This window comes from Gobio gobio, assembly GCF_949357685.1.
Source record: "Gobio gobio genome assembly, chromosome: 18".
NCBI classification, from domain to species: domain Eukaryota; kingdom Metazoa; phylum Chordata; class Actinopteri; order Cypriniformes; family Gobionidae; genus Gobio; species Gobio gobio.
In genome coordinates, this window is record NC_137111.1 from 16,324,118 (window position 1) to 16,342,857 (window position 18,740).

The 18,740-nt window shown below is 39.7% G+C and overlaps 1 protein-coding gene across 1 annotated transcript in view; it reads left to right on the top strand.

Moving 5' to 3' along the window:
• Window positions 1–4,285: 4,285 nt before the first annotated feature.
• Window positions 4,286–18,740, top strand: part of prkceb (protein kinase C, epsilon b) — a 156,535-nt gene continuing 142,080 nt past the window's right edge. Inside the window, exon 1 of the mRNA XM_079842791.1 lies at window positions 4,286–5,783. Within this exon, the coding sequence (XP_079698917.1) occupies window positions 5,436–5,783 (348 nt within the window). The 5' untranslated portion in view covers window positions 4,286–5,435. The remainder of the gene's footprint in view (window positions 5,784–18,740) is intronic.

Below are 18,740 nucleotides of genomic sequence, written 5' to 3' on the forward strand. Positions count from 1 at the left end.
TAATTCTTAAAAGGAAACATTGACAATATCATACAATTATTATAATGATAATAAAAATAGACCCCTGGAGTATATTGTTTTTTTTCTTCTTCTATATGGAAAATTCTTCATTCATAAGCAAGAATTGGCAAATGGTATTCCATCCTACACCCACTTTGAAATTGAATTAAACTCACTTCTTACATCTCTTTATTACATTAAGAATAAAAAACCCAGATGATTCCTTAAAGACAATGAATAAATATTTAAAGAAAATCTATGTATTTAAAGCTTTCCTTGTGATTGTCTGTATGTTATTGTAATAATACAACTGTGTCCTAGCAACTTATTATTTGATTAGAATTATTTGTATTTAGTTTTTTCTTGTATGCATTTTAATTGTGAGTGTTTATGTTTCTATGTATTCCCTTGGCAATTTGTGTATGTTTGTTATTCGAGCATTAATAAGACAAAAAAGACAATATCACAAAACAATTACTGCCTAATAAATTCTAAATGTGATATATGTATGTACACACACTGATCAGGCATAACAATATGACCACTGACAGGTGAAGTGAAAAACACTGATTATCTCTTCATCACGGGACCTGTTAGTGGGTGGGATGTATTAGGCAACAAGTGCTTCGCAGTTAAGTGCAACAATTAATTTTGTCCTCAAAGCTGATGTGTTAGAAGCAGGAAAAATGGGCAAGCGTAAGGATTTGAGCGAGTTTGACAAGGGCCAAATTGTGATGGCTAGATGACTGGGTCAGAGCATTTCCAAAACTGCAGCTCTTGTGGGGTGTTCCTGGTCTGCAGTGGTCAGTATATCAAAAGTGGTCCAAGGAAGGAACAGTGGTGAACTGGCAACTGGGTCATGGGCGGCCACGGCTCATTGATGCACGTGGGGGGCGAAGGCTGGCCTGTGTGGTCCGATCAAACAGACGAGCTACTGTAGCTCAAATTGCTCAAGAAGTTCATGCTAGTTCTGATAGAAAGGTGTCAGAATACACACTGCATCGCAGTTTGTTGCGTATTGGGCTGCATAGCCGCAGACCAGTCAGGGTGCTCATGCTGACCCCTGTCCATAAGCCGAAAGCGCAAACAGTGGGCATTTGAGCATCAGAACTGGACCACGGAGCAATGGAAGAAGGTGGCCTGGTCTGATGAATCACGTTTTCTTTCACATCACGTGGAAGGCCAGGTGCATGTGCGTCGCTTACCTGGGGAACACATGGCACCAGGATGCACTATGGGAAGAAGGCAAGCCGGCAGAGGCAGTGTGATGCTTTGGGCAATGTTCTTCTGGGAAACCTTGGATCCTGCCATCCATGTGGATGTTACTTTGACACATGCCACCTTCCTAAGTATTGTTGCAGACCATGTACCCTTTCATGGAAACGGTATTTTCTGGTGGCTGTGGCCTCTTTCAGCAGGATAATGCACCCTGCCACAAAGCGAAACAAGGAGCACAACAACGAGTTTGAGGTGTGGACTTGGCCTCCAAATTCCATGCCAAAGTCCAAAGTGAAAAGTCCATGCCTCGACGGGTCAGGGCTGTTTGGGCAGCAAAAGGGGGACCAACACAATATTAGCAAGGTGGTCATAATGTTATGCCTGATCGGTATATATGTTTTTATATATATATATATATATATATATATATAAATATATATATATATATATATATATATATATATATATATATATATATATATATATATATATATATGCCTATACACACACACACACACACACACACACAAATATATAAAATATAACATATATAAGACAATATATAAGATACGTTTTTCATTACCTGTTTAGAATATTGTAGCCTATAATGTTCTAATAGAGTCTGAACATTTTTATTGTGCATCATTTTCAATTAAGCTGTAATTTTGTGAAATTAATTTAGTCAAAAAGTCTAAATAAAATCCTTTTCTTTTGGTTTTGGACTGTCTATTTTATTTTTTTTTAAAAATTAATGTAATTTCCACCACAATATGCTGTATAACATTATATAATTGAGATGGGAAAGGAGTGGAAAGGAAACTGTGGTCGACATGATATTTTAGGAAAATGACAAAATGATATCCACTGTTGGACACTGTTTAAAAAGGCTAATTAGATTGCAAAAATGTTTTTTTTTTGCAAAATGCAAAAAGAGACACTAAAAGTAAAAAATACACAGGCCTATATGCTTTGCAAGATACGTGTGTTTTGATTCACATATGGGGCATGTTATGAGGTTGTTGTTGTTGTTTTTTATTTACATAATAAAATCCAAACTGATGCACAAAATTGAATGTGCTATGTTACATATGATTCTTGTCATGGGGTTTAAGTTTGTTCAGAATGGCCTCTCATGTGTCTATTTATGTCCAAACAAAGAAGCATTGTCCACAGAGGTCTGATGTCTACTGGCATTTGCAGACAGTGATTTCTAATGCACTAAGTATATGAACATCGACGCTGGCATTTTGGGGGTGGAATGAAATAAGCTGTAAGACCCTCAAAGAGCCCTAAATGGCCACTTCTATTCTTGCAACACAGAGCCTACACACTCATAAACCCTGCACTATCAATGTCTCAAAGGGGCATTCATTTTCTTCCTACTGGTGATGTCATCATTTGGAGTCACACCACATGCTAGACTCGTGTGAGGCCATAGTGTGAGCTAGAACATCTTTGACTAATGTCATTGCAGGATGAGAATAAGCCCCAGGGAAAAGTCCTGATGTCGAAACAACATCAGCATTCATCCTCCAACAGACATCACTCATCTAATTATTGTGTCTGAAACAAAAGGACACAGTTCAAAATGAAAGTTTAGGCATTCCCTACCATTTAAGTATTTAAAAAAAAAAGACTTTACGAAATAATTTGTTCATCATTTATCTGATGATGTGATTTTAGTATTATCCCAGGATTATCCAGCAGAATTTTGCACTTCATTGATCATAAGACATGGAGTTGTGCTTACATTAATAGGAATAAATTGATAAAAGCATTTCTTGTTCAATTAGTGTTCAGATATGCTTTTGTTCATGGTGTAATATTCAAATCAATAACTGTTATTTGAGACGGCTTTTCTGCAAAAACTGAGGACAGCCTTTTTGGTCACTGTAAATCTATAACTGAGCAAATTGCATGTGCATGGCACAATCATGAGCAAAAATAAAGGGATGCAAACACAATGCTATAAGATAAAGTCGATGAATAAAAGTATTTCTAATAAAGCATGCTGCAATAATGGTGTTTTCTTAAGAGGTCATTTCATAGATTTTGTCCTACATAAAGATATAATCTTTCCTTTACATTAGGCCTATGCTTTTGATTTATTTTGAAGATTTGAGATGGAGATATGTATTTATGGTCATAAATGATTAACTTGTATGAATGCATTAATCAAGCAATCTCCTCAAAAGATGCTTACAGTTTGAAAGGCAAAGGCAACATGATGCAGGTTCGGTCAGAATACTTGTATAAGGACACTGCCACCTACTGGATTTCAAGACTCGCTTATTATGATTTAAAGGGATAGTTCACCCGAAAATGAAAATACTGCCATCATTTTCTCACCCTCAAGTTGTTCCAAACCTGTATAAATGTCTTTCTTCTGATGAACACAACTGAAGATATTTTGAATAAATAACAGTTGATGAACCTGATATATTCTTCACAATATCTTCTTTTGTGAGCAGAATAAATTCATTGTTTGGAACAACTTGAGTTCGAGTAAATTATGACAGAATTTTCATTTGAGTGAACCATCCCTTTAATCTTAATCGTTATGATAAAAGCTGTTGAAATGACAACAGACAGAGCGCCTCAGTCACATTTTATAATCACCCGGAGCAAAAATGGGTTTCATAAATGTTATGCACTAACAGAAAGAGCAAAAGGGAAGCATTTGTAAAACACAGTTAACAAAATGTGTAGGCTATGTGCTTTCATATGCGCCATTGATTGACGACACTCTGAATGAACGATACAACAGTGCTCAGTACACATTACTTATAATTCCTTCATAATACTTTATCCATATATTTTATCATAAAGCACTATCTATGCCTTCTGCTGTAATGGAAATTCCATCCACGAGATGGCGCGTTGCTTAATGACGATAAGGTGGACCTCAATGTAGGCTTTCACATTTTCATCTTCAAAGTTGTCCTCAATTGTCAGTCTGTCTTCAGAACAAGTATTACAAAATGTAGGCTACTGTAGGCTACATTTACTGTTATGTACATGATATACAAAAACATGTCTTCATTTAGATGAATATTTTTTTCTCTCTTGCTAATGTTTTAATCATTATGTCATTACAACATGTTTGTTTGCATCCATTTAACCTGCTACAATAATACATTTACTCGACTTTCAATTTTCAACTCACATTTTGTTCATCAGTAAAATCAAAGTGCTGGAAAATATTGTGCAGCACTGGAGTTGTCACAGTAGCCTACGCATCGTAAACATCCATGCAAAATGAGGATAACACACATAAGACCAATAATAAATTATTCTAGAAATGGCTATATCATTAATGGGGGCAGACCAGTCTGTTCAAATTAAATCATTAATGATAGCTATAAATAGGCCTTGAAGAAATATTCGGTTCTGTCTAAAAATGAGACACAGACTTCATACGGTCTTGTATGGCCGTCTGCATTGCATGACTTGAGCAGGGTGCATTATTCACATTTGGTATTCACATACACGCTTCATCTTTACAGCCCCGTGGATGATGCTTGACCAGAGAGCAGCGGGGCCAGCAGGGCCGCTCCAGTGCCGCACTCACTCAGCCCTCTCCGCGCACTAACTGACGTGTTTTGCGCATTTCCTGGACCAGCCTTCAGACACACACAGTCAGGAGAAAAAGAGGCAGGTCTGCAGGAAACTGAGTACCGACGGTCAAACAAGGATCCTGGGAGAAGCAAGTGACTACGGAGCCCTTGAAAACACTCGCTAGCGTTCTCCTAGTCTGTGGGGAATCAAAAGACGCTTTGCGGGGATAACTTTCCTCCCAATGCGCGGAGGAGACACATCCAGCAGCGCTTCAGCCAGACGAGGGAACAGGCTCACCCTGAGGAGATCCAGCATATATTTCTGGCATATTTTGAGGTGTGGAATGCTGGTCGTATCGGTGCTGATACACTGTAGCTGTCCCTTTTCGCTCCAACTTGCATTGCTGACTGTCTACAGGGGTGTTTGGACAGCTTCAAGATCACATGCAGGTTGTCCGTAGGTCATAGCAATAGATTCCCTTTCTGTCTGGACCTTCTACACTTTGCATGCAGATCCACGAGGACGACGAAGGGCATTTAGCGTTGTTTCTTAAGGAGAAACAATCCCGACAACAAACCAGTGGACCGTGACAAACACTGGTTGAATAATTAACCAGGCGCTGAAGTGGAATATTGTTACTAAATCTCTCGAAAGTGGCCATGGTGGTTTTTAACGGTCTGCTGAAGATTAAGATCTGCGAGGCTTTGGACCTGAAGCCCACAGCCTGGTCTCTGAGACATGCCGTCGGCCCCAAGACGCAAACCTTCCTGCTGGACACGTACATTGCCCTCAACGTAGATGATTTTCGCGTGGGTCAGACCTCGACCAAACAGAGGACCAACAGTCCCGTCTGGTTCGATGAGTTTGTGACGGAGGTGCACGACGGCCGGAAGATCGAGCTGTCGGTGTTTCATGACGCGCCGATTGGCTACGACGACTTTGTAGCCAACTGCACCATTCAGTTCGAGGAATTGCTGCATAACGGCAGCAAACACTTCGAGGACTGGGTAATGTCTTTTTCTAGTTTTTTGTTTTCAGGGTGCGACTTATGGAGGGTAACGTTACCCCCAAAACCAGTCGCTGTGATTTGGAACACGGTTAAAGAATTGGCCAGCCTGGCCAACTGCCACCATATTCTAAAAAAACAGCAAATAGGACCAACTGGTAGTTGGTTTGTTGCTAGTCCAAATGAATTTCAGTGATTTTCCATTTTCCAAAACACAGAAACAGTTTAAGATGTGTTTTGTTGTTGTTGGTTGTAGTAGGGTGAAGTCAGTGTTTGTAAACGTTTCAGTACAAAAGTTAGGTTACAAGTTGACCAGAGGGTGTATGACCTGTCTTCAAATTGATGCTAGCAAACAACTTGCTAACCTAAGGTAACTATAGCAACCGTGCGCTGCTCCAGCTTTCCATTGCGATCAGTGTGGGACGACACTGACAAGTTTTTTTTCTTTTTTTTCTGTATCAATGATTAAGTTGCATCGTAAGAACATCGCCAAAAATCTCATTGTTATGACTGTTAACTGGTCTGCCAAATGGCTGTTGTTCGTTGCGCGAGATGCTGTCTATCTCAACAGATTACGCTCTAAAATTCATGTAAAATTCCCTTTTAGACGTCAGTTTATTATTGTCATAGTGAGATGTTTTATTACCTTGGGTAAACAACCTTTTTCAAAATAAACCCCCCACTCACCAAAATGAGAACATCTTCCCTTGAATGTTCTCTTCACATCATTCGTGTCATGCGCCAGCAGCAGGTGTGTGTATTGCTTTCCTCTTTCTCTGATGCCACCTGCATAATTTCTGCAGCAAAGGCCTCAGATGAATGCTCAGATAACCCTGGTTGCATAGAGACGGTGGAAGAGGTTGGCTGCCTGTGATAAATATTTCTGCAGCTGCAAAGAGCCATGCAGCCATCATTAATGCAGACATATGATAATCTGATGCCAAACGGTCCGAGGACATGCATCTTTCAATCTGTTGAGGTTAGGGCAGTATTTGCAAATGTAAATGTTCCCACACATTGGAGTAAACTGTAAAACGTTTTGTCAGGTAACTTTACATTTCTAAATTATGTGATAACAATGCAATTAAATAAAATGTATTAAAGATAACTGAATAAAATGAAATACTTTAACTTAACTGAGCTGACTATATGAGATCTTTTTAGATTTACATTTAAACTATGGAAGTCAAAAATATATTGATCCGAGCAAAATTTTAGTGATACTTTCATAGAAACACTAACAACCATCATAAAACAGTCACCAGTTGCCATAGAATTAGACAATGACAGTCACACCATTAGGACTGAAATATACAGTAGCCATTATAACATTTAAACCTTTTTATGATATTTTACACCACTTTAGTTCAATTCAGTCCTAAACCTTTTAGTCTGAATTTGATTGTCATTTGATTGAGCATCACCTGTCATATCCTGGCTGCCCTGTCTAAATGTCTCAAGTTCAGTCGAAACAATGAATTGTATAGAATTAGAAAATATCAATAAACAGTATACTAAGTAATATATATATATATATATATATATATATATATATATATATATATATATATATATATATATATATATATATATATATATATAAATAATAACACTTTATTTTAGTGTCTTTGTAACATGTTACACGTACTTAGTGTAGTAATAACAGTAAATTATGTATATTTACAAGCAACAAACCCCCATAAACCTAACCCTATAGTAAGTGTATGTTGTTAGGGTACATAACACTCACAGTTTCTGCCAATCTCATGTTAATCTTGAGTACCTATTAGTGGTGCAACGGATCACAAAACTCACGGTTCGGATCGACTACGGATCATGAGTCACGGATCGGATCATTTTTCGGATCAGAATAAAAGGGGGAGGAGACTATTTTTATTTGCTTTCCATTTATTACATGAAAACTTTTGGTGTTAACATAACCTATATGGTTTATAGGTTAACAAGGAACTTTTGGTGTTAACAAAAATAAAATAAATAAATGACCATCTGAATAAATCAAATTTGACTAAAAACAACCTGAGACGTGAAAATGGGCCGGAGCTTTTAAAAAAAAAAAAAAGATTAGGATGTCAACATTCTCAGGGAGAGAGTAGACCTCTCACACTTGTCAGCATTGCAATTCTCTTTGTAGGCCTATACACAATTTTATAGATATAATGTTTAAACACACTACACTTAAACAACGTTTTATTGAATTCATTACTTTGTATTTATATAGCCTAATACCTACTTTAGATATTACGTTGCTCATGCAAATTGCAAAACAGACAATAGATTATGTTAAAATAACAAACAATTTAAAATAAAACTTCTTCCGTTTTTAAATCTTTTTACAAGAAATCCTGCAGTTCATAAAGAACTTTGTTTTTCCACGTCCAAGAAAGGACAGGTGCTCTCCATTATTTCTCCTTGTTTACTTAAAGGCCGTTTTCCTTTCCTGTTGACTTTAAAACCGAGTAGACGTTACATTATATGCATCAGTGGTGGAATTAGTCAAGTCAAGTCAAGTCAACTTTATTTATATAGCGCTTTTCACAAAGTAGATTGTTTCAAAGCAGCTTTACAGTGTTAAACAGGAAAATAATGCAGCATAATTTTATTCAGCCTCATAGCCACTCCGGAAAAAACGCTGATGTCATCAGCCCATCTCAGTGTGGGCTTTAGATCAATAATTCGATCAGTAATTTAGTTTAAATGGTTAATTTAGTTTATTATTTAGATTTATTTCGATGTTTATTTGAAAAATTTAGTGTCCCCAACTGAGCACGCCAAGCCAGAGGCAACAGTGGCAAGGAAACCAAAACCCCATTAGGTGACCTAATGGAGAAAAATAAACCTTGGGAGAAACCAGGCTCAGTCGGGGTGCCAGTTCTCCTCTGGCCAATTAACAAACAGCGTATGATTATTATTATTATTCTGGCAGCTTTACAGCTCAGAGGTCATAATAGATTGAAATATTCGAGGGACCGGGGGCAACATGCTGGAGACGGGTTTATTGAGGATGATGTTGATTAAATAATTATTAAAGTGCAATATTCGAATGATCGGAGGCAACACGCCGGAGACGGGTTTATTGAGGATGACATATCGATTTAAGTATTATTTAATTGTAATATTCGAACAATCTGAGTCAACACGCCGGAGACGGGTTTATTGAGATGCCGTGTCGATGAGGCAGTTGCAGGGGGAGTCTAATCATGGTCTCTGTAGACACTTCAGGGTCCTGTGTTGGTCTTCTCTGGGCGCAGGTCCACCATCTGATCTGGATACGGCCCGGATCCGGCTGACTGCAGTAAACCTCGGGATAAAACAGAGACTATCATTAGCGTAGATGCCATTCTTCTGATGATGTAACGAGTACATCAGGTGTTATGGGAAGTGTTCCCGGTTCCGGCTGACCTAGTTAATGCAGCCTAACAATCATTTCATTGAAAAAGTGTTTTATGTGTATGCCACAGTAAAGAGATGTGTTTTTAGTCTAGATTTAAACTGACAGAGTGTGTCTGCTTCCCGAACAATGTTAGGAAGACTGTTCCAGAGTTTTGGAGCTAAATAGGAAAAGGATCGACCGCCTGCAGTTGATTTGGATATTCTCGGTATTATCAACTGGCCAGAGTTTAGAGACCGCAGTAGACGTGATGGAGTATAATATGTTAAGAGCTCGCTCAAGTATTGGGGAGCTAAACCATTTAGTGCTTTGTAAGTAATAAGTAAGATTTTAAAATGTATGCGATGTTTAATAGGCAGCCAGTGCAGTGTTGACAGAACTGGGCTAATATGGTCATACTTCCTGGTTCTAGTAAGAACTCGAGCTGCTGCGTTTTGGACCAGCTGGAGTTTATTTATTAAGCGAGCAGGGCAACCACCCAGTAGAGCATTACAATAATCTAGCCTTGAGGTCATGAACGCATGAACTAACTGTTCAGCATTTTGCATTGAGAGCATGTGCCGTAATTTAGATATATTTTTAAGATGGTAGAAAGCAGTTTTACAGATGCTAGAGACGTGGCTTTCAAACGAAAGATCGGTATCAAAGAGCACACCCAGGTTCCTCACTGACGACGAGGACTTGACAGAACAGCCATCAAGTGTTAGACAGTATTCTAGGCTACTACCTGTGGAGCTTTTTTGTCCAATAATTAAAAATTCTGTTTTTTCTGAATTGAGTTGCAGGAAATTACCGGTCATCCAATGTTTTATATCAGCTATACATTCCGTTAATCTTGTGAATTGGTAAGTTTCTTCAGGGCGTGAAGAAATATAGAGCTGAGTATCGTCAGCATAACAATGAAAACTAACGCCATGCTTCCTAATGATATCTCCCAGTGGTAGCATGTACAGGGTGAAGAGTAGCGGTCCTAGCACTGAGCCTTGTGGTACTCCATACTGAACTTGCGATCGGTGTGACATATCTTCATTTACAACAAACTGATAACAGTCGCATAGGTATGATTTAAACCATGATAATGCAATTCCACTAATACCTACATAATTTTCGAGTCTATTCAAAAGAATGTTGTGGTCGATAGTATCAAATGCAGCGCTAAGATCGAGTAACACTAATATAGAGATATAGCCACGATCAGATGATAAGAGTAAATCATTTGTAACTCTGATGAGAGCAGTCTCAGTGCTATGATACGGTCTAAATCCTGACTGGAAATCCTCACAGATACTATTTCTTTCTAAAAAGGAACATAATTGTGAAGACACTGCCTTTTCAAGTATTTATGACAGAAAGGGTAGATTTGAGATTGGTCTATAATTGACTAAATCTGTAGGATCAAGTTGCGTTTTTTTAATAAGTGGTTTAATAATAGCCAACTTAAAAGTTTTCGGTACATATCCTAATGACAAAGATGAATTAATGATATTAAGAAGAGGATCTATGACCTCTGGTAGCATCTCTTTTAATAGCCTAGTCGGTATAGGGTCGAGCATACATGTTGTCGATTTTGATGATTTAACGAGTTTAGCCAATTCTTCTTCTCCTATAGCAGTGAATGAGTGTAATTTTTCCTCAGTGACACTACAATGCTCTGTCTGATGTGATGCTGTAGTAGACGGCTGCATGGTTAAAAAATTGTTCCTAATATTATCAATCTTACATGTGAAGAAGTTCATAAAGTCATTACTGCTGTGCTGTTTACAATCATCAGAAGTTGAAGCTTTATTTTTGGTTAATTTAGCCACTGTATCGAATAAATACCTTGGGTTGTGTTTGTTTTCTTCCAAGAGAGTTGAGAAATAAGCAGATCTAGCAGTTTTTACGGCCTTTCTGTATGTGATCATGTGCTCTTTCCACGAATTACGAAATACCTCTAATTTTGTTTTCTTCCAGCTGCGCTCCATTTTTCTGGCTGCTGTTTTAAGGGCCCGGGTGTGCTCGTTGTACCACGGCATTGGACTATTTTCTTTAATCTTCTTTAAGCGCAGAGGAGCAACTGTGTCTAAAGTACTGGAAAAGAGAGAGTCGATAGTTTCTGTTGCAACATCGAGTTCTTCTATACTATCTGGGATGCTGAGCAGATGATACTGATGAGGGAGATTATTTAAAAAGCAATCTTTAGTAGCGGCAGTGATTGTCCTGCCATTTTTAAAGCGAGGGGGCGGCTTTGCAACCTTAGCTAAATTAAGTATACATGATACTAAGTAATGATCTGAGATGTCATCGCTCTGCTGCAGAATTTCAACGGTATCAACATTTATTCCATGTGACAATATTAGGTCTAAAGTATGATTATGGCGATGAGTGGCTCCTGACACGTGTTGCCTAACTCCAATAGAGTTTAGTGTGTCTTTAAATGCTAATCCCAATACGTCTTTTCCGTTGTCTACATGGATATTAAAATCACCAACAATTAGTACTTTATCTACGGCCAGTACTAACTCTGATAGAAAATCAGCAAATTCTTTGATAAAGTCTGTATTATGCCCTGGTGGCCTGTATACAGTAGCTAACACAAATGTTGAACGGGTTTTATCATGTACACTACATAGCGTTACATAAAGCACCAAAACTTCGAAGGAATTATATTTGAAACTAGACTTCTGAGTAATACTGAAGATATTATTATAAATTACAGCAACCCCTCCCCCTTTACCTTTCACACGCGGCTCATGTTTATAACAATAATCTTGGGGGGTGGACTCATTTAAGGTAATGTAGTCGTCAGGTTTTAGCCAGGTTTCTGTCAAACAGAGCACATCTAGATTATTATCTGTAATAATATCATTAACAATAAGCGCTTTTGGGGAAAGGGATCTAATATTCAGCAACCCAAGCTTTATCAATTGTTCATCTGTATTATATCTTTTGTTTTTTTGTTGGACGTCAATTAAATATTTACTGTTGAATGGTTTTGATGTTTTTTTGTATTTACTAATTCGGGGAACAGACACAGTCTCTATATGATAATATCTAGGTGAAAGAGTCTCTACACAAAGAGTCTCTACACAGTGCCTATACACAATTACTAGATTTTCGCATCGATACATGTTTGTTTTAATGCGGATGCGCTGTCACTTTAATTCAGCGCCAGCACATCAAAAAATAGACTGTGCGGAAACGATCGCAGCACAGCTGCTGTATACGCGCTCCTGGAGCGCACTGACGGACCGAAGCTGCAGTGTGAAAGCTGTATCCGTTAACAAGGGTACGGAAAAAATACTCACTGCAAACGGAGTGTGTGAAACGGGCGTCACAGGTGCCATGCTCGATGTATGCGCCACTTTCATACGGCTTTCTCGTGCCACAGTGCCTATACATACTGTCACAGTTTTGTCCACACCCTTCTTCCGTCATCATATTTTACGGGGAAGCCCAAATGCTCCCATATATGCGATTTGAATGATGCGGGAGGCTTTTCAAGTTCTTCTACTCCTCCGCTAGCCACTGTTGACTGATTAACATGCCCTGTTCACGTGAACATGTGTTTCTCTGAAACTCAGCATGGAGTTTTAAGGAACGAGATCACTTAAAAAGCAATATCGGCAGAAAAACTGTCTTTTAGTCTGCGATTGCTAAACAGTTCAGATTAATCCACAAGTTTAAAAAAAATGCACAATAAATCTGCGGGTCACGTGCGTGCCGAACCGTGGGTCGTGATCCGTACGGATCACGGATCAACTGCGATCCGTTACACCCCTAGTACCTATAGAGTAGTATTGCATCCTTCATATCTCTGAAGAGTCTTTAGTCTGATCATATTTATAAAAGACAGACGCTGTACCGTTTCTTTCCGAGAACAGCCAAACTCGTGGAGGAGTGCAATGGGCAGAGCTAAAGAGTCACAAGTGCACACTCACACGGTTTGAACCGACTCGAACTTGGGTCTGCCGGCATGAGAGTTGGACATTCTAACAGGGAGGCTAAATGCTGCAACCTCTAGCGTCAGTCGCTAGAGTGTCTCTTGAGATCAGAGGAGTGAGGTTTACTCGCACAGTGGCTACCAGCTGGCCTCCGTTACACTCACCTCCCTAAACCTCACTACCATCTGGGTCATGGCACCAGTCGTAGTGGTGTGTTATCTGCGTCGCTTTCACAAGGGTAGCATCAGGAAAATACTGATTACACACTGACATTGGAATAATTGATACTGCTGAGCCCGTATCCAGCATTAACTCCACGTTCTGTGTTGCTCCACATGCGCTAATTTGAACAGTACACATTATTTTGCTTGAGTCGCGATAAGGGCTTTCTACCGTTAGCACAGTCACATCAGGAATTGAGATCTCACTTACGATTTTGTGTCCACGGCACACTTTAGCGAAATGCCCTCTTTTCTTGCATGCATTACAGATAGCATCTTTGGCGGTGCAAGTTGGCAGTATGCTGTTTTGAACCACATCTGTAGCATGTTTTACCTTGGTATGAGTGCATCGCCGTCGCTCCTTGTAATGTCTGTGCGTTTTTCCCCATTTCGCGGCCAGGTCTGTTTTGCTGAAACCGTGACTGTTGAATAACTTGTACATCCGCTGGTTTGCTCATCACGTTTACCTCTGCCACTGCTGTTTCTATTTGGCTGGCAATTGTGACAGCTTTTCTCAAAGTAAGATCCACTTCTAGGAGTAAACGTTCCCGTATGCGATTTGAATTAGTTTTTTCAACAAGTTGGTCCCGGATCATTTCCTCCTCCATGGCTCCGAATTCGCATGTAGCCGCAAGCTCCTTTAGCGGCGCAATATATTGATCCGTAGTTTCACCATGCCGTTGTCCTCGCTGGCGAAATCTGTACCGTTCAGCTACCACATTCACTTTTGGCTCGAAGAATGTGCAAATAGCTTGCAATGCCGTGTCGTACTTATCATCTGCAACCGTGAGCGTGTAAAATAGTCTCTGGCCTTCTGCCCCCAGGCAGTGAATCAGTAGAGCGCGTTTTCGGCCTTCCGATAGCTCTTCGTCCATGGCCAAGACATAATTCTCGAAAACACGAATCCATGCCTTAAATGGCATCAGCGGCTCACCCACATTTTGTAGAAATGGCATAGGTTGACTTAAATTCCACGGCATCCTCGTCGCCAATATGTTATGTCTTAGAAAAGATGCAAGCAACAACGAACTAACTCATGAACATACTTTTTATTCCGACTCACTCCTCTCCTCGTACACTCATGTTCCTTTTATCTAATAGTGCCACCCACAGGACAAGCGGTGACACCACAGTAATGTGTTACTACCGGCGGCGATGGCTCAGTGGTTCATGTAGGTTGTCTACAAACCGGAATGTTGGTGGTTCAATCCCCGGTTACACCTGACCAAGTGTCGAGGTGTCCATGAGCAAGAGATCTAACCCCAGCTGCTCCCGACGAGCTGGATGGCGCCTTGCATGGCTGACACCGCCGTTGGTGTATGAATGGGAGAATGTGAGGCATGATGTAAAGCGCTTTGGATGGCCATAGGTCTATTGAAAGCGCTATATAGATGCAGTCCATTTACTATTTTTACTAGTATCTAATTTTGAAGAATATTACTGAATATAAAAAATGCAGTAAAAAGCAGTATTCATGATTGTTGTTCAGTCGGTGTACAAGTGGGATGATTGGTCGGTGTAGTTTTTGTCCCACCCCTCCTCCACTGTGATTGGACGGCTGGTTAAAAAGTGACAGTGAAGAGCGCTTCCTATTACCCAATGTTAAACAGTAAAAAAAAACAAAAAAAAAAAAACAATGACGGGGCAAATCAACTCTTTAAATATTATTATGGTACATAGTGCATCAAAATGCAATGTCGTCAGTTTGCCTAAATTAGAACATAGAATGTTCAAATGTTTTACGCACCGTTTACACGTGGTAGGGAGCAGGTGTAAATTTCTTTCGTACCAACTAACATTTTGAAAATACGAACATTTTCGTGAATCCGAAAATTTATGTCAGAGTGGCTTTACGAACGATTTACACACAAATTCGTTCTGCTCGTGTTTCATGAATGAGGCCCATCGAGAGTAAAAAAAACCATGCACAGACAAATCCATATTAAACACTGCGGCTCGTGACGACACATTGATGTCTTAAGACACGAAACGATTGTTTTGTGCAAGAAACCGAACAGTATTTAAATAATTTCTTACCTCTAATATCACTATGTCCAACAGCCTTGAGCTCGCTCTAACTTCTGGTGAGTGAGGTCTGTACACGATCTGGCTTGCGTAAACTACGCCTGATCGTGTACAGACCTCACTCACCGGAAGTGATCGTGCGTTGGGTTTAATTTGGGATTTGTCTGTGCATGTTTTTTTTACTCTCATAGATTTTATTACCATTCACGTGCATTATACGACTGAAAGACTGCAATGGTTGGAGTTAAAAATTTTAATTTGTTTTCTACTGAAGCAACAAATCCATAAACATGAAACAAAGTCACCTATATCTTGGATGCCCTGGGGGTAAGCAGATAAAAATAACATTTTTGGTTGAACTATCCCTTTAACGCTGGGTTATTTGGGAAGCTAAACAAGGTGATATTTCACCCTCACAACCAAAACACACTTCTTTAGTGACATTGCCCACACAAGCAATTCCGCCCTTTATGTTGTCACAGGGCCATACTCGAAAACGACTTTCTGAAACTTGTTTGAATCCTGAAGGAGTGTATTTGGCACAGAAATACTCGTCGAATACTCCAACTCGTTGTTTGAAATTTTGGCCATGTTTAGCATGAGAATCCAACTCTTTAACAGTGTAAATAAGTCTGAACGCATCTAGTACCCAATCTAGTAATAGAATAGAATTGCATATCATTAAATACTCTAGTACAAACTAGTTCTGTTTAATATAAGTATATATACAGCATCAGTTTTTAGGGGACCCCTGATATGGCAGGTGTGCAGTATGTGACATGACTTGGCCGCAGACTCAGAGCGGCCCTAGAAGCTGCTCTGCTCTTTGTAGTCTAACACAGACGGAGATGTGAATTATTGATGTGCCATCATAAGCTCCGTTGTGGTGTTGAGAAGTACAATCGCCTGTTTTTATGTTGCCATCTCAGATTGAATTGCGGCAAGATTGGCCCCTATTATTACGGACAGAGAGCCTTATAAGTCTGTGTGGAGAATCTGGGCATCCTGATATGATCTATTTACACAAACACATGGGTTCACATATATACAGAGATGCTGCCTGAAATATGAGTTGAAATATAAACATGAATATAAATGCTTGTTTATACAGATTACTACTGATGCATATAGATATAAACAGATTGAAAACAAGGAGATGAAAATCTTCATATGTTCCATTTCAATGCTGACAGCTCTCTAATTCTTATTAAAGCTCTGTTGAGCTGTGTTGCTATCTACTGTCTACACATCCAGCATCCCAAATCAGTTCTAAATATTTTTTGTCCGTTTTTGAGGAATCCATTGATTTTCCTCTCTCTATTTATATTAAGTTTGTTGACACTTGAAAAGTTGAGGACTTCCTAGGAAGAGCTCACAAAGTAAATCCTGCTTTCAGTTGGTAATGACAGTGCAAACAAGTAACCAAGGGCCGGTTGCACCAGTTTAAGTTACAACTTACCCTAGTTGGGGCCTACACAAGGGCTGATATACAAATTACACAGCATTAAAGGGATAGTTCACCCCAAAATGAAAATTATCCCTTGATTTACTCACCCTCAAGCCATCGAACACAATGGGAGTTATATTAAAAAATGTCCTGGCTAATCCAAGCATTATAATGGCAGTGAATGGCTGCCCAAAATTTGAAGCCCAAAAAAGTGTATCCATCCATTATAAAAAAAAAATGTACAGGGCTCTAGAGTGTGACCAAAATTTGTAACTGTGCGTTCACACCGCCGCCGGCGAGAGCGTCAAACTTCGCTCTGGCCGCCCTGCCATCGACGCTGTAGAAAGATTCGTGGACGCGCTGCCGCTCTGACGTAGATCGAATGCTTGGTCTTTTTTGAAACAGCATTTAAAGGGGCTGCAAAGCAAACACTCATGTTGACCGGCATTTGTGCTGACTGACCACAAGTAGGGTATAACCGTATAATATAACCTCATGAAATCATTTAAATGTGAAAGTTTAAAAAAAGCAGATCGATGGAAAGAACTTAACAATTATAGTTACATGTTTGCTAACGAAATAAACCAAATAAAAGCCATTTGTGTGGTGGATAAATAATGTTGCACGTCTTCTTATCAAACCCGCCGCACCAGCAGTGATCAACCTCCTCTATTTTGCTTAGGAACTAATGTGGTAGGAACCGAAGTTTACAGCGCTGCGTTCTTTAGAATCATCTCAAGCGGAGCACTACTACATTCCCATTGGTTGCCGCTGGCTGCCGCCGAACCGCGTCATAGCTTATTACCATAAAGTTGACCTGACTTCAAGGGTGCGTTCCATTCGACCGTAAGTGGACTGCGAAGTGGACTTCAGAGGGTATTCTGCCATCTTAAGTGAGATTCCAATCCAAAGGGAGCGAACATGTTCAGTCCGAAGGGTACTGCGAACGGCGTAGGGAAGAAGGGAACATCGATACATCACTTCACAGGAAGTAGAGTGAAAATCACCCAAATGTCTTTGCGCGTCGCGTGCATCACCTGTCTGAACTAATGATGGTGCAGAGCCATTGGTTGGAAGAGTTTTTAAACAGCTCTGCGATTAAGGAGTTTACATATGCATTTGAATATTCATAGTTATTATACAAACTAGAGTATTTATGAATGGTTATGGCAATAACTGTTACATTTGTATATTATATTTGATGAATATGTAAACAAATTAAAAGTGTTGAGAAGCACCTGAGGGCTGTCATGTTTTTTATTTGACTTTATTTACCTCAGGAATGTTTACTGCAGCTGCACTTGGGAAAGAAAGCGCACGAGATGAGACCGCTAAAGACCATTAAGAATAGCCTATAGTTAACCAAATCAAAGTATTTTCATGTTGAATGACAGGTGCAGCTTCAAATCTGTTCATAGTCAATACAGGTTATAAGTAAACTAATAAAACTAATGGACAATGTTTTGATTATATGTTTTAGATAGCCTATACTGTGTGTTTTGTAACTGTATATGCTTATATGGTTTTCGAAAGTAAAGTAAATTACAATATTAATTTATGTTTTATCGTAATCTGCACCCGTCGTTGCCTTTCTTTGATGACGTTGCAGGGAGTTCCAAATGAGCGATTATTGTCAGCGAAGTCCACTGCAGCTGATATACCGTGCTCAGGGAGTAGGGAGCAGTGAACAGTGCGTAGGGACCCTGTCGAATGGAATGCACCCCAACTCTCCTCGACGCCCAAATCGTCCAAGACGCGCCGCGCCGCTCTCGCCGGAGCTCGCCTGAGCTCGCCGCCGGGCTCCCATTGACAATGAATGACTTCCGGCCACTTTGACGCTCTCGCCGGCGGCGGTGTGAACGCACAGTAAGGGTGCAACTAACATCTTTCCTAGGTCGCACCGGTGCACCTAACGTCCTCAAGAGCAATTCCA